The sequence below is a fragment of the Calliphora vicina genome, chromosome 1 (assembly GCF_958450345.1).
Source record: "Calliphora vicina chromosome 1, idCalVici1.1, whole genome shotgun sequence".
NCBI lineage: Eukaryota > Metazoa > Arthropoda > Insecta > Diptera > Calliphoridae > Calliphora > Calliphora vicina.
Genome location: NC_088780.1, coordinates 38414254 through 38432096, shown reverse-complemented (window position 1 = coordinate 38432096; position 17843 = coordinate 38414254). Strand labels below are relative to the sequence as shown.

Below are 17843 nucleotides of genomic sequence, written 5' to 3'. Positions count from 1 at the left end.
ATATAGTTCACATATAAAAGTTATGTGCGAATCCATCCATAATTTACCATATTAGTTTAAAAAATCACTTTAACAAGCATTAATCTCTTAAAAATGTTGGTATCGAAATAATATTCAATGCAAATAAGTTTCATAAAATCCAAATTTGCTGATTTAAAGGCCAAAAAAATGTGTTCTAGCTTATACTCGTTAAGCTAAATTCAAAAATATATTTTTAATAAAATAATAAAATTTAAGAAATTTAAGTTTTGAAATTGTGTTTTAGCATATTTTTGAAAAAAATCTTCTATGAATTTGTTAATTTTTTTCATTGACAAAAATTCTGTAACTTTTGAACCGATAGAGAATACCCCACACTATAATTTTTTTTGTGAATGATTTTCGGAAGAGGGCCTTATATGGGAGCTATGACTAATGATAGACATGTCGCCATGTAATTATGTTATTTATATCTATATGGTAATTAGTTCTGTATAATTTTATGTTTATACCAACATTTTTAAGAGATTTTTACTCGTTAAGGTGATTTTCGGAAGCGGGCCTTATATGGGAGCTATGACATATTATGGACCGATCACCATGAAATTAGGCTGTGTGATCTATGTCCATTATTTTTGTCGAATTGTATGTTTATACCTGTATTTTTAAGAAATTTATGCTCGTTAAAGTGATTTTAATAGCTGATGGCCTAGGTAGCCAGTGCTACTATTTTATATATTAATCTTGTAGTAGGTAGAACGTTTGTATGGGTGCTAAGTGAAATAATGGACCGATTACAGCGAGATTCAATAGGCTTTATACTCGGGCCGAAAAATGTACCAAATTTTATCGCAATATCTTCAAAATTGCTCCAGTCATATGGACAGGTAAAATAAAAATGGAAATAAATTTGGGAGTAATTTCATTAAAATGAAAAAAGTGTTCAACAAATAGGGCAATACAGGTCAACAAGTATATATGGGCTTAAAGAGGACACTTTGGCCTTTCTCCTGGTAGTAAAATTTGTTTAACCCCTTTTGACGCTAAGCACTTTTATTCCACTGAAATTAAAAGTTGACTAAAATATAGCACCTGAGAAAAAAATTAATAACACATCAGGTATAAACGGTACAGCGACAAATCATACCAGTTCTTAAAGTCTATTACACTACCAACATAACAAAAAAAGAATCCAATTATCGATAATAGTTTGCGAGTAATGATAATTTACTTCTGATCAATTTTACAAAAATCACATTTTTATAAAATGGCATAAACTATTTGACTTTAACAGCATGCCACACACACAATTGACAATATTTTTATCTAATTTTTTGGCTACCTTAGTTTCAATGTGTTTACTATTGAATGGCATTAAAAATTTTGAAATCGGAGTTAACAAAAAGTTGGACTTTTGGCCGATGAAATTGAGATATGTGCAACGTACAGAAAATTTACAGAATTTTTAAAAAAAATTTTATAAATTTGTTTACATTTATTTAATGTAAATTTATTCAATTTTATCAATGTGTAAAATATATAATTTAAAAAAATTATTTTTTTTACTATCTGTTTAATGGCTTTAGAAACAGTGTGACAATGAACATTCAGATATTTTGCTATTGGATTTTTTTTGAAAAATTTTAATTATTTTTTCATGTACTTTTTTTCGGTGACTATTTTGACCGTAATAACAGTTGTAAATACATGATTTAGAAAAGATAATATCTGACATATTTTTTAAAAGCTAATAAGATTAAAAATAGAATAATTTGTTGGACCAATTTCGTAAAAAAAAAGAGCAAATGAAACAATATAAATATCAGGATGAAATAAACTGTTCCTTGTGACATGACTCGTAAATCATTTTTGGTAAAAATCAGCAGAATATTCCAAAATTAGTCTCAGTGAAATATTGCCTCAGATTTCGCTTATATCGGCGATTGAATTATTTATCCCGAAAACCACTTCCTTTAATTTATATGATTTTGATAACCATAATATGATTAATTTACGATTCACATGATTGTGTCATTCATATATATGGTTACAGTAAACAAGAATATGTTTGTGACAACCATTTTATCATAATATGTTGTTATCAGATTATGATAAGAGAACAACATAATATTATAAATAATTCATCATACAAATGGTTGTCACAAATATATACTGTAACCATATATATGATTAATACAATAATAAATTAACCATATTATGGTCATCACAATCATATAAATAACACAGGGCAACAGAATCGAAATTTTATTATGTATTGTGGTTCCAGTAGTAATACAAATATAGTCCAAATTTTAAATTCTATGCAGAAGTTTTTTTAAATTTTTTTTGGGGAAATTGTGAATTTTTTTAGACGTTTCTACACATAATTTATTATAACTAAATTCGAAAATAATCCATAGATTTTTATGGTCGATATCTCATTTTGATTGTATTACATATGGCTTTGCGATAAAGTAATAAATCTAAATAATTTGTGCCGTTTTCAATTTTTCATGATTTTTTCAAAACAAAAAAATTTTATATTTTCACATAAAAAATATATTTTTTGCATCAATTTTTTATTATAACTCCGAAACTACTGAGCCGATTGAAATGCAATATATATGTGAAAATTTATACATAGCTTGGGGAAAATGTTTTCAAAATTTAATCAATCAAAAGAAGAACATTAACTACTCAATTTTATGTATAACAAACAAAAAATTCAAATTTTGTTAAAATGTGCAAATTCACTTACTTTTGAATAAATTAGACACGAATCAATAAATTTTTATGTTCGATATCTCATTTTGTTGCTATTATATGCAGCTTTGTGACAAAGTAATAAACCTGAACAAGTTCTGCCGTTTTCGATTTTTCGTGAGTTTTTTAAAACACAACAATTTGCTATTTTCACGTAAAAAATATATTTTTTGCTTCAATTTGTTAATATAACTTAAAAACTACTGAGCCGATTAGCACGCAATATATAACCGGATTACTTCAATAATATCGGACTAACCGTTTTTGAGTTATCATAAATTATGTGGAGAAACAATTAAAAAAATTCAAATTTTAGAAAAAAAAAAATTAAAAAAAAATCTATCCATAGAATTTAAAAATTTTACCATTTTTGTACTACTGGAACCACAATACATCAAAATTGTGTAGTGGTTTAAAAAGCCTCCAAAATTTTTTCAATTTTGTTGCCCTGCGTAATTTGCCAGCAATGATAATTTACTTCTGATCAAATTTACAAAAATCACGTTTTTATAAAATAACATAAAATATTTTATTTTAACAGCATGCCACTCCCACAATTGCCAATATTTTTATCTACAAAGGTAGCCAAATATTTTACAATTGCCAATATTTTTGGCTACCTTAGTTTCAATATGTTTACGGAGTTAAAAAAAGTTGGACTTTTGGCCGATGAAATTAAGTTGTGAGCCACCGTGCGGCTTTTGAATTATTGGGCTCGAAAACCACTTCTGTTTTTATCTCTTTTGAATGCTTTGGTTTTTTGCAATTATCTTTAAATTTGGAATTATGAAAAATTTTAAGCAATTTAATAAATTTAAATGTATATGTAAATTTATTCGTTTTATTCTATTATTGTTCGAATTATTCGTTATTCGAAAATGGTAATTTTTATATTGTTCGAATAATTATTCGTAAGAAATTATTCGATTAATCGAACGATCATTACTCGAATGAATACCCTAGTAGCTTATTAAGAGTTACAAGTTAAGCCGAAATAAAAATCCGTTTTATTTTAAAATTTTTTCGCTTTTAAATTTCAACTTACAAAATGCAGCAAACAATTTTTGATTCATACAGTATGCACAAATTAATTCGCAATAACTTTTATTTCGAGTTAAATTTAACTAAAGCAGAGCAAACTTGATATTATTTATTTTAATTTTAGATTTTTTTAAACACTTCAAATTCACATTTTGTACTGCTCAATAATATATTTGTATTCATCTGTTTAAATTTGGCAATTTTGGTTACTATTCCATGAGTAGTCTGTAACACGTGTATACATATTTAATGTTTAATACTATTTCCACATGAGTAATGGCTGTAGGCGAAATCTTACAAACAGAGTTTTATTAAATATAATAAATCTTTTTTTTAAATAAGCAAATTAATTTTGTTTGAACCTTCATTTCCACAAAAAATTAGAATTTTGTAAGTTATTTCATAAAAATTATGATAATTTAATGTGTGTTTTTAGGCTTTCATAGGAATTTTTCTCACCACTGTACTCAGTCATACAAATCAAAAAAAAAAATATATTGTTTTTTCTGTGTTTGTATTTATTTGTGAGAGTGCTTGTGTATACTGTTATGTTAGGCTTTACAGTTAACGTTGACTTCGCTGTTAATGTCGCCGCAGAGTTGTTGTGGCAGCAGTGTAGTGTAATGATGTTAAAAAGCGAAATACAAAGAAATTGTATTTGTTTTTTGTGTTTTTGAGATGAGCACCGTTATAGTTGTACTCGTAGTAGTAGAAAATACTACATTGTTGTTTTTCTTTTTATATTCAGTGTGTATTGTATTTTTGGTTTTGTTTTTTTCTCAATTCTCTTTGCTTTTTTTAAATATTATTGTTGTTTTTGTGTGTTAGTAGGTAGTAGTAGGTCCCTATGTATTATTTTGTGTAATAGTATGTGTTGTATTGGTTGTTGTTGTGTGTGTATGTCATAAACGTCTTTTATGTCAAGTTCATTAGCAAAATTAGTAAAGATTACGTTGGCTTTTACTTTTAATTTAAAAGTAGAAGAAAAATAAAACAGCAAACTACCTAGAAATACAAATATAGAACAAGAGAATTTTGTGTTGTTAAGAGTTGTGTGTTTTTTTTTCTTTTTTTTTTTGGTAATTTTTGACATTTAAATTTAAAGATTTTTATCAGGCCTTAGATTTTTGTATGGAGATTTAAAATAATAAATTAAGCACCTTTTGAATTTTTTTTCTATGATTTTTTGCACTAATTTTGTATTTATTTTTTATGTAATTTTATTTATTTTTCTTTTATTTGCTTTATAAAATTTTCTTTTTTTAAATTTAACTATTCATTTTTTAAATTATTTCATTTTCATTTCATGCTTTTAAAATTTTCTTTTATCAGTATGTTATTGTAATTAATTTCATTTCTATAACATATTTGTTGTTGCTAGTTTTCTTATGTATTTCTTTGCTTTTTATTTATTTATTTCTTATTTTTTTTTTAGATTTTTAATTAGAATAATTTTTTGTCTTCATTTATCTTCTTTTTTTTTGTTTGACACATTACGCGCACGTATTATCCTTTCGTGTCTTTCTAACGTTTAAACCAAAACTAAATGTAGACAATGTTTAAAGGAATTATTAAAGTCCCTTTTTTGCATGTACAATATAACCTCTTAACCGAATTTCACATAAAATCCCTATAACATTTACTTACCCAAACACACACACACACACTCGAAAAATACACTCTCACACACAAGCATTTGTATTGTATTTACTCAATGAGTTTTGAGTTTCATTGAGTTTAAAGAAGTTATTTGCATTTGTTAGTCCCTGCTCTCTGCATTTCACATTCTCTTGCTCTGTATCTTGTTTGCTTGGTTTGTTTTATTTTTGTTTTCCTTTCTTTCTAATACAACTGTAACTCTCTGTGGCTCTCACTCTTGCTCTTGAGTTGAATTTTTACCTTTAAACTCAACAGTTTCTTTGGTTTTTATTTGTTTTTTGCCTTTTAATTTGTTATTGTTGTTGTTGCTTTTAATCTTTTACTAACAAAAAACCGCTCCCTTTTCATTTAGCATTAGAAACGACGACGACGAGTATGTTTTAAATATTTATATACAAAAAAAATCTCTACTGTCTGCTGCCATTTTTCTTATAAACTGTAAATATCTGTGTTTGTGTGTGTTTGTATATTTTATGATGTTGTTGTTGTTGTTATTTTTTTCTTTCTCTATTTGTGTATTTATTTTATTGTATTTTTTCATCATTTTATTTGTATTCGTTGATTTCTAGTGTTGTTTTTTTTTCTCTGTGTGTGAGTGTGTTTGTGTTTTTTGCCAAATGTGAAGGTTACTGACATTTCCCACTGCATGAACACATTTTCTACTAATGTTTTGTTAACTCACACTATTTACCCCTATGGGTGTGTTTTTATTTAACGAAACTTTTGACTTAAATAAATATCATCAAGAAGAACATTTTTATTTTTCTCTTTTCAAAATTTAATAAAATTCATTTTATTACTTGTCTTTATATTTTGGTATTTAAATTTATGTTTTTTTTTCGTTTCGTTTCTTTCTTCACATTAAACAAATTATAAAAACATCAATTTTATACAGTTTAAATTACGTATGAAATTGATGTTGTGGGCGTATGAGTAATAAAATATTATTTATAATTGTCACATTACTCATACGCAGTTGTGGTCATAATAAGTATATATTCGAGTATAAATAAAGAATAAAGAATTAAAGCTTTAAGTTTATATAACAAAAATATAAAATTATTAAATGGAAATTTTTTGACATAAAGAATTCATATTTTTTAACATTTTTTTTAAAGGATTGTTAGTAAAATTTAGCATTTAAAAAAAAAATATTTCTTAAGCAATTAGTTTGTTAAGATGATTTTGTCATGCAACCTACATCCATCAGTAGTTTGGAATAAAATTTCATATTTTTTTCTCAGGAAAATAAATGGTAAATACTTTTTAAAATTTTTCATTATTCTGTTTTATATTATATTCCAAGTAAGTTTTTCAGGCAGTTTGTTTTAAAATTAAGCATTTGTATATTTAAATTTTTTTTTAGAAAAAACTGAATTTTTTTATGTAGAACTTTACACTATAATTTCATTAAGGAAATCAAAATCGAAAAAATTTTAGAGGATTTTTTAAACCACTTTGATGTATTGTGGTTCCAGTAGTACAAATATGGTCTAAATTTTAAATTATATGAAGAGGTTTTTTTAAAAAAAATTAGGTAATTTTCACAAAATTTTAGTTTTTTGTTTGATATACATAAAATTGAATAGTTAATGGTCTTCTTTCGATTCATTGAATTTTGAACACATTTTCCCATGCTATGTATAAATTTTCACATATATATTGCGTTTCAATCGGATCATTAGTTTCGGAGTTATAATAACAAATTGAAGCAACAAATATATTTTTTATGTGAAAATAGCTTTTTTTTGTTTTAAAAAAATCATAAAAAATTTAAAACGGCAGAAATTGTTTAGATTTATTGCTTTGTCGCAAAGCCACATATAATAGCAACAAAACTAGATATCGATCATAAAAATGGATGGATTCTTTTTGAATTTATTCACAATTAAGTGAATTCGAACAATTTTTTTACAAAATATTATTCATTTTATATAACAAATGATGATCATTTAATTTTTAAAAGCTGAAAATAAGATTATTTTGTCTTTGTAACCAAATTTTTTATTGGCTGTATGGCTTAAAATTATGGATTTTTTTAGCTTATATTTTGCACAATATAAATTTCTTGTCATCGGTACAGGCTCCTTGTAATGGTCTGGCCAGATTTCAGCAGCTCATAACAATATACAACACCAACAAAAATTACGAGGTCAGACCAATAAATTTTGATAGAGGAGACAAAAAAAAAAGACACGTGTATCGGCGTTTTGAAAGTTTACATCTGAATTTTATTTGATGGGGGGGTTAAAATTTCCCAACTCTGGCACATTCTTATTGTTTATCGTCATAAGAAACCATGTGAACCTTACATTTTAGGTATAAAATGTGTTCAGCAAAGTTATGTAAAATGTTACGGAGAATATTTTTGTGGAATATGTTAACCCTCTAAATCCTCAAGGCATGGGTCTTTTTTGTCCTTCTTTTAAAAAAGAACAAAAATCACCATTACAACAGGGATTTAAGGGGTTAAAATGTTCCGCAAAAATATTATCCATCAAATTTTACTATAAGTCCCTGAATATACCAAAACGGAAAATTCAACCAGAAAGTCAGAAATAAGACATAACAAAAGAGAGCCGAGGGTTAATTTCGCATTTATTAAGAATTTTATTTTAAAGAACATTTTAGGTATAAAATGTATTAGCAAATTTATGCAATTTATTTATGCTCTAAGCAATTCCACTTCATTACCATACGATGTGTAGCATTTTGATGTATTCAGAGGGTTAACATATTCTACAAAAATATTCTCCGTAACTTTTTACGTAACTTTGCTGAACACATTTTATACCTAAAATGTAAGGATCACATGGTTTCTTACGACGATTAACAATAAGAATGTGCCAGAGTTGGGAAACTTTAACGCCATCAACATTTTTTGGTCGGACCTTGTTATTTTGGAAAAAATTTTAGTTTGTTGTATACTGTAATAGATATGAACCAAAATCGTCTTTCAAGTTCTCTCGGCTTCAATTCGTATGGTACCCACTTTTCCTGCTTTTGTGTGAATCTTGCAGCTTGAAAAGATTTTGAAAATGGTGATTGAGTAGATCCCAATGATTTTGAAAGCTCTTGTTGAGTTTTACAACGATATTTGTCTTCCGTGTCAAAATTACCACTTCTGAACCGAACAAACCATCTCTCGCAATCGGTGTGCTTCAGTTGGATTTTTTTTTTCAAATTATGTTTATATGCATATTATCCCAATTTTTAATAAAACTAATATCAATAGTCGTCAATGGACAATATATTCTACCCATAAAAAGTTTTTTTTGGGGAATTTGTTATACAAATAGCATCCAAAAGATTCGTATTAGTTAATATTCATACGAATATTGATGACTAAATTCTGTCTACATGAAAAATTTTGTTAATTGTGGGCAACATTCATATTTTTCTTCATTGTAATTTTGATCTAGAGGAGAGTTTAATACCTGCTCTTTATAACCGCCATTTATTACAAGACAAAAATAATAATTGGATGTTACTTTACAGCACGATCATTATTTTGATGATTTTAAAATGTTCGTCGCTGATGGAGGCTCTAAAGATTATTAAACGGTATTAATCTCAAACTTCTAGGGATTTACGTAGCTTGGCTTTAAATATGCATAATTGCATAAATGGGCGTGGCACCACCCATACAAAGTAAATAATTATTTTCGACTACAATGTAAAATAATTTCGAATATCTAAAGAACTATAATCAATTTCTTATGTACGGAGTTTTAATGTACGCAGTTTTAATGTGCGGAGTTTAGCTGAAAATGGGTGAGATTGGATTAGTGGGCGTGGCACCTATCATACAATAGTAGTATATGAATCAATTTCATATGACGGCAAAAAATGGGAATGATTTGATGGTAGTCACCTCCCATACAAATTAAATAGTTTATTTAATAGTTAAATTTATAAATATAGAACTATAATTGCGAAATTCTTTAAACTTTGTTACAATAGCTGTCTTATCATTTTTCATATATTGGCCGGGATTGTGTTAGTAGGCGTGGCATCTATCATACATAATAAATAATTATTTTCGAATATCTGTAGTACTATAATTGTTAAAATCTTCAAAATTTATACGATTCAATTTCTTATCACAACATAAGGTTTGACCAAAATTGTATGGATCGGAAAAGATTGTAAGTCACCCACCATAAGTAGAAAATAGTTATTTCTAACTGACTTGAAAACTAACAAAAAATTCCGGTATAAATTATATTCTTTTAATTTTTTATAAAATCCTTTCATATTTGTTTTATTTTATTATAAATTCAGTTAAAACAACTAAGAGAGCTATATTCGGCTATGCCGAATCTTATAAACCCTTCACCAAATTCTACTTCAAAATAAAAATTTTAAATATTTTTAGATAAACAAAATTTATTTTTTCCGAAGTTGTTTTTTTTATTTTTTGGAAAAACAAGTTTTTTTTAATTTTTTAAATTTAAAATTTTTTTTTTTTTTTCATTTTTATAGTATTTAGCGAAAAAAAATTTTTGGTGAAAAAAAAATTCGGGTTAAAAATGTTTTTTTCCGATTTTGACCCATTGTAGGCCCAAATTACTATGGGGTTATATAAGTCATTGCAAAGGTCTTTGAAATATCTATCATTAGATATCCATATTGTCTATATTAATGACATAGTAATCCAGATATAGGTAAAAAATCGAGGTTGTCCTGGTTTTTTCCTTATATCTCAGTCATTTGTGGACCGATTTTCTCGATTTCCCGAGATATTGATGTATGCATCGTGTATGTAAGTTATTTGGCGGCTTCGGAATGTTGATTTCAACAGTCAGTCAGACAGACAGACGGACATGGCTTAATCGACTCCGCTATCTATAAGCATCCAGAATATATATACTTTAAAGGGTTGGAAATGAAAAATGTAGAAATTACAAACGGAATGACAAATGATGCCTTTCTCACGAAGGTGAACGTTATAATTACAAGTAAATTTTACGTTGTTAGCGTATACGTAATACAAAATTATTATTAATTGCCACATTACTCATACGCAGCATTTCAAAGATGTTGAAATTTGCAACAGTTTAAGATGAATGAATTTAGAATTCGAACATGAACATATGCTGGCGAAATATTAGAAAAATCGAAATTAATAATCAAAACATTAACATAGATTAAAGTGGTGTTGAAAGTGATGACGAATCTGATTTTGAAACGGTCATCGAAAGTGATATTGAGCATGACATTTATAATGATTACGTTGAAATTAACTAAGGCCAAGAGCTTAAAATATATATATGTAAGTGATGTTATTTAAATCTAGTGATAAACACAAAATATTGCAAACTTACACAGAGAAAATCGAATGATTCGGTTGCACACATAGAATATTTCGATTCTATCAAGAGAAAGTCAGTTGATAAAGAAGAATTTCAGTTGCGGCAACCAAACTTTGGTTACCCCTTCCAAAATTTTGTAGCCACAACTGTAAAATTCGGTCACTAAGGTAGAATTTTTAAATTGGCAACAAATTCTATTGCTATCACGAATCTGTTTTCTCTGTGTACGTTTTGTTGAAAGAAAAACAAGGAGTTCGTCTTATACATGATGTTAAAAATCGTTGGATATCTTTGTCTAACATGGTAATAAACTTTTTGCGTATTTATAAATGAGTCAATCATGCACTGTCTGACTTCATTTACTGAAAAATTCATTTACTATAGAATTAATTACTCAGTTTAAAAAACCGAATTAATGAGCGACATAAAAAGTTCTTAATACGTTTATATTTTACTTGAATTCAGGATCAAGCCCAGCTAGATCAAAGCATAGCTCCAAAATGGAAACTAAATAGTTTGCTAGTCAATTGTTTTGTAGATTTAATGATGGACTTTGTTTTCGAATGTTTTCTTGAACATTATCAATACTTGATTTGTTAACTTTAACGTAATTTTTTGGTTTTTCTTTAACAATAAAATATTAAAAAACATTCTTTTCGTTTTTAAAAAAAAATAAATTATTCGAATAATTCGATTAATTTCAAACATGTGATCGAATTATTCAAACAAGTTGCAATCTCTTATTCGAATTATTTGTTTTATTCGAACAATAGAAAAATCGACTAATTTGAATACCCTAGTATTTAAGATATATTACCAATATTTTGCCAATAGACCCCACTGTACACTGTCATTTATTGCAGACATATTCAATAGTTACGATTTCAAGTCAAACACCAATTTCATGACTCTTTAATCAATAATCCAAAAGATTTCCACAAACACGTATCAATTTCAAACTAACTAGTTTTATATAAATATAATTTTTTGTCTGTATAAAACACGTATCAGTTTCATTCATTTCATTAGATAAAATTGCTTTGTGGAAATGAATTTTTGGTATATGTGAGTAGATTTAGATGCTTCGATACTAACATAAATAAACATACAAATAAATAGAAATTATTTACTTATATGTAGTGTAAAAAAAAACTTTCAGTTTTAAAAATTTCAAACATTCTTTTGAGGAAAACAAACCACAAAACAACAAATAACTCTTCCATAACATTCTTGCATCATAATAAATGATGCTTGTTTCTATATGAGTTTATGTGTGTGTAAGCATGTGAGTGTTTGTGCAATATTTTTTTTATTTTTCTTTTTTTTTCAAATAAATAATAAGAGAAGAAAATAATTGAAAAACTTCATTTTTCTTTTTGATTATAACTAAAGTCAACTGCATTTGACAAGCAACAAATTGCTTAGATGAATAGCTAACACATTAGGCTGGCCCCTAAAATAAACTAAAGAAAATCCTAAATAAATCTTAAGTTTCCTAAATTTCGATTTCTTTTATACTTATTTGTGGCTCAAGGAAATAATGTAAAATGTTTGATGTTAACAATTTATTTTGGCTCCCTGCTAACAGGGTCCACCTTAATACACATGTATACATATCACACTAACCCATAGCCATAAATAAATAATACACGTGTATGTTTGTATGTATCTGCTGTGTGTTTTCCTAGAACAATGTATGATTTATTTTTTCTCAGTGTATCACAATGTCATAATAAAACACAGGGGAATTTTTCCCTAACATGAAATTATTTTTTTGTTCAGAGGATTTTGTTTTGTTCTGCTATGAACTGCGAAAAGACCACCAACACTGTGAATTTAATTCATTAGAACATTGATTATTCCTCATTAGGCCGTATGTTATTTAAGTGCAAAAAATAGAAAATTTTGAAAAAAAAAATGGAATCACTGACACACAGTTCTAGGTTTTGAATTTATAACTGGTATTGAGCTAGTGAGTATCCTAGTCATTGTCATTAGTAACAAGACTAAGGACTGTAGCACGCAATAAAGGGATTGATTACACACGGCAACAAAATCGAAAAAATTTTAGAGGCTTTTTAAACCACTACACAATTTTGATGTATTGTAGTTCCTGTAGTATAAATATTATCCAAATTTTAAATTCTATGGAGAGGTTTTTTATTAAAAAAATTTCAAGTAAAATTGTGATTTTTTTATGTTTCTCCACATAAATTAATGATTACTCAAAGACTGTTAGTCCGATATTATTAAAGTAAACTTAAAAAAATTTACATATCCTTTAATCCGTTTATATATTGCGTTCTAATCGGCTCAGTAGTTTCGGAGTTATAATAACAAATTTAAGCAAAATGTATACTTTTACGTGAAAATAGCAAATAATTTTGTTTTAAACAACTCATAAAAAATCAAAAACGAAAATTTTTGTTACAATAACACATGTAAAATTTACACTGAAAGAACACGCTTGTAAGCACATACAATTTTCTGAAAATAAGCGAATTCACTTAATCTATAATAATAAAAATCAAATGTCGTTCTTTGGTAATTCCATCAGTTAGGACGGCTGGACCTATTCGGACAATTGTTTTGTTAAATATTCGTAGTAGTACAATTTATGTTTTTTCTAAAAGAAAAATTGACCACGCCCACTTTTTTTGATTTATCTAAAATCGGAAAACGGCTGCCCCGATTTGGCTATTTTTTTAAAATGTTCGTAGTAATCCAATTTAAGTCTGTACTGAAAAAAAATAGACCACGCCCACTTTTGTTCGATATATCTAAAATTGGGTGTAACACCTACCTTAAAGTATACCGATCGACTTATAGTCACTTTCTGAGTCGATTAAATGATGTCCGTCCGGCTGGCCATGTAAACCTTGTGTAAAGGTACCGCAAAGTACAGGTCGCAATTTTGAAGATATTTCGATAAAATTTAGTACATATAATTTTTTCGGCCCAACGACCAAGCCTATTAAAACTGGCTGAAATCGGTCCATTATTTCACCTAGCCCCCATACAAATGTCCTCCCGAAATTGGACTTTATCGGTCATAAATGATTAATTTATATATGTATCTCCACAAATTTCGCTCCAAATAAGTTTTATATACACAAAACTCATGTGACCAAATTTTGTTAGGATCGGTCCATAATTAGTCATAACTCTTATATAGACCCTCTTCCGAAAATCACTTTAACGGCATAAATCTCTTAAAACTGTTGGTATACACACGAAATTCAACACAAAAACTTCCATATAGACATAAATTACACGACATAATTTCATGGTTATCATAGCTCCCATATAAGGCCCACCTCCGAAAATCAGTCACGAATATAAATTATTGATATTTTAAAAGACAATTTTTTTTTCCACATTTACTTAGTGTAGGGTATTATATGGTCGGGCTTGACCGACCATACTTTCTTACTAAATATGTAACTGATATGGCTGAGTTAGTGCTGATAATTCCAATCATGAATGACGCTATGTTAGCAGTAACTAATCAATTTGGAGCATTTTTTCATTGGCCATTCATGAAACACACCCAAGTGTTGTTCATTTAGCAGTACATCTGGAAAATAGTAAAAGAGTGTATTTGACTGAGGTTGATCTACCGTCAACTACAGCATTGACCAAATAAATCAATCTTCAAAGAAACGACGGAATCAAGGAAATCCAGTTACAGGTTTCCCTCATTTTTTTTCCCACCGACGCATTAGGTCGCATTTAAACAGTTCATCCAAGAAGCGATGAGTTTCTATTTGCATTTGTGAGGCGGCAATTCGGATAATTGTACGTCATCAATTTGAATATTAAACTTCAATTCGGTGACATCAATTTTCGCAGCCGGGATTTTGCCGTTGCCAATGTTCAGCAGTTGTTTGGATAAAAAATCTCCAAATTGATCGTTCTGCAGCTCAACACTCATATTTACAGTCAATTTTAGTTTCTTGACGTGTTTCCACAAAACGGACGACTTCAAACACTCAATGGCAATCACCTGTCAGGAGAATCATCGAACCACCAAACCGGCTTTGAGTGTTTCGCAAATCTTGCATCGCTTTGTCTAATGCCTCCAACAATCAGTTTGCTTTGCTGCAAAACTGTAGCCATCGCACTGTTCATGGAAAAGTTGCATGTTGGATTTTCATTGATTTGTATATTCAATGGCAATTTTAGTGCTAAATTCGCAGTTTTACCGCCATCCAACAACGTAGCTGCAGTTCAAGTGCAATATCATTATGTGAGCGTATCGTTGCCGAAATCAACGCGATCAAAAAGTTTTTTTCCATTCTATCGCGAGCGTTAAAAATATCCCTCCAACGCATATTTTTGTTGTCCATTCAACAGTGGAAGGTTTGTTCGATCTGATTCCCTCAAGGTATCGCAAACATATTGTTTTTCGCGTCGCAACTCTTGATTAAAAGCATTGTGTTCGGCATTATCAAGCACATATCCTCAGTTGTAATTTTCCTCGCTTAGTTGCTAATTTGGATTCGATGTTCTGAAACGCATCTGATGCAAAATATCATTACACATGGCATCTTTGCATCTGCTCCACAAATCAGTCGGTTTGAATGGGAAGCATGTTGAGATAATTATCGAAAACATGTTCATATTTGATGAGCATTTGATGAAAGCACAGCATATTGGAGGGTGTATTCCCAATGAATGTCATTCTCTTTTTATGATGACTTTTTTTAATGATTTTTAAACAATTCTTTCTTTATTTGATATATACATCTGTTTTTAATCCTATGAAAGAAAAATGGGGAAAATCGGGAAATATTTGGAACCGCGGTCATCAAAAAACTGGAGTAGGGTGGGTAAAAATGTTGAAAATTTAATTTTTAAATGCGAATATCTCCTAAGCTATAAGATATAATTGATAGCTACGAGGAGGTTTTATGTAGTATTCGATATGTAATCGGAACACAAACGAAGAAAAAGGATAATTTTTAAAATTGACCATACCCGAGGTGTCGCTCTTTGGGAACCCTGGCCCATCTCCTGGTGGGCTCATAAGGTCAAAATTCAAAACTTAAACTCGACAACACTTCCCCTTTGCGCATGTGAAATTTCACTAAGGGTTTAGAAGTTATAGATTTATTACCCTCTTTTTTTTCTCATACCACTGTGTGTCGTTTATCATAGAGCATTGCAATGAACAAAATTATGATATCACAGCTAAGCAATCGAAAAAAGTATTTCTTTATTTCAAACAGCTTCTCACAAATCGAACACAAAAATTTCATTAATTTGGACAGGACAACGTCTGTCCGGTCAGCTAGTTGTAAATAAATTCGAAAATAATCTATCGATTTTTATGATCGATATCTCATTTTATTTCTATTAAATGTGGCTTTGCAATAAAGCAATAAATCTGTACAATTTCTGTCGTTTTCGATTTTTCATGATTTTTTTAAAACAAAAAAATGTTGATACTTTCACGTAAAAAATATATTTTTTGCTTCAATTTCTTATTATAAAAAAATCTATCCATAGAATTGAAAAATTTTACCATTTTTTACATAGGTAGCCATGATGCATCAAATCTATATAGTGATTAGTCAAGCCTTTTTTGCTGTTGACCTGTGTAATTATACAGCTAGAATCAGGGTATCAACTACATTTAAAATCCATTTTAGTTTTGGCGGCATCAAAATCATTGTTGGCCTTTGTTAATAATGAAGGTAGTGTGATGATTAGATTAGGTCTAGAATTTTAATCTCCCCCCAAAAAAATTTCGCTCAGTGTAAAAATGATGAATTTAAACACAAATGACCGTAAAATTCTAACAACAGATGGGTTTTTATTTACAAAAACGAACAAAGTTGAAAACAGTACACTAAATAAAGCAAAAAAACTCACGAAGAAATGCATTTAACAAGATAAATTTTGAGAAAATAAATAAAAAGAAACGAATAAAACAAAAAAAAGTGGTATTAATAAAAGGTACCAAACAGAAAACATAAAAACAAAATAAGAAAAAAGGGCCATAAAAAGCAGATTTAAAAAAAATAAATATTAAATTATTTTTATAAGTTTGAGTATGTATGTGTGTGTGTGTGTGTATAAGTATTGATGCTGTTAAAAATGCCACCCAAAAAGCAAAATTAGAACGACAACAAAAACAAATCTTAACAGAGATAAATACTGAGTGTAACATATGTTACAAAATTTAGCATGTATATTAAAGGGTCATTTCAAATGATCAACAATCACTTTCGTCCTGATTGTTGTTTTTGTGCTTGTAACGGTTTGTATGTATATAGAGAAAGGAAACACACTAAGAGAGGACATGATGTTTATGTATGTGTATGTATGTCTGTGTGTGTATGTGTTAGTATATAAGAGCATTTCTGTTCTTTTAGTTCTGCAACAGCTTGTAAAGACAGTTTACGACATGTTTACAAACACCCAAATGCAAAAGTGACTAAACTTTTGCCAAAAGGTTAGACAGAACAATAAAAACAACAAATAGCAATAATAAGAACTAACAATAATAAAATACATACATATATACGAGGAAAAACTTAAAGGTCTTTTCAAAGTTTAATAAAATCTTCAGACAGCATAGTTTTTTTCATTATGATATTTTATAGAAACGTAGATGTTAAAATTGCATTACCCATGATAAAAATTGATCAGGTATAACCAGGGGGTTATCATCCAACATATTCTTGAAAATAAATATTCGCTACAATTTTCGGTTTTCAAATATACAGTGTCGGTTAAAAAACAATTTTTTTCGTTTTTTCAAAACAAAAAAAAATACCAGCCTAACCACAAAAGCCGATTTTAAGTGCATAAAGTTGACTACTATTTTAAATTTCGTACCATAAAACAAATTTCAAATATAATTTAAAATGTTGTTTTATTATTCCTCTTTTTAATTACATTCATTGAAAAATAGTTTTATTTATTTGAATGTATGAGTTGGAAAAAGTTTTGAAAGCTTTTTTAAGGAAAAACAGGAATTAAGCCAATGAATTAATTTATATTGAATTTATCAAAATTCTTATAAAACAGACTCTTCGTGATTCGTTCTCAATCGAATGATTATATCCGTAGATTTGT

General features: G+C 28.4%; 1 protein-coding gene across 1 annotated transcript in view; it reads right to left on the bottom strand.

Annotated features, from left to right (window-relative positions):
• The window catches only part of LOC135963611 (uncharacterized), a 45823-nt gene extending 30947 nt beyond the window's left edge, over positions 1-14876 (bottom strand). The window contains exon 1 of the mRNA XM_065515540.1: positions 14764-14876. Coding sequence (XP_065371612.1) covers positions 14764-14876 — 113 coding nt within the window. The remainder of the gene's footprint in view (positions 1-14763) is intronic.
• Positions 14877-17843: the final 2967 nt, after the last annotated feature.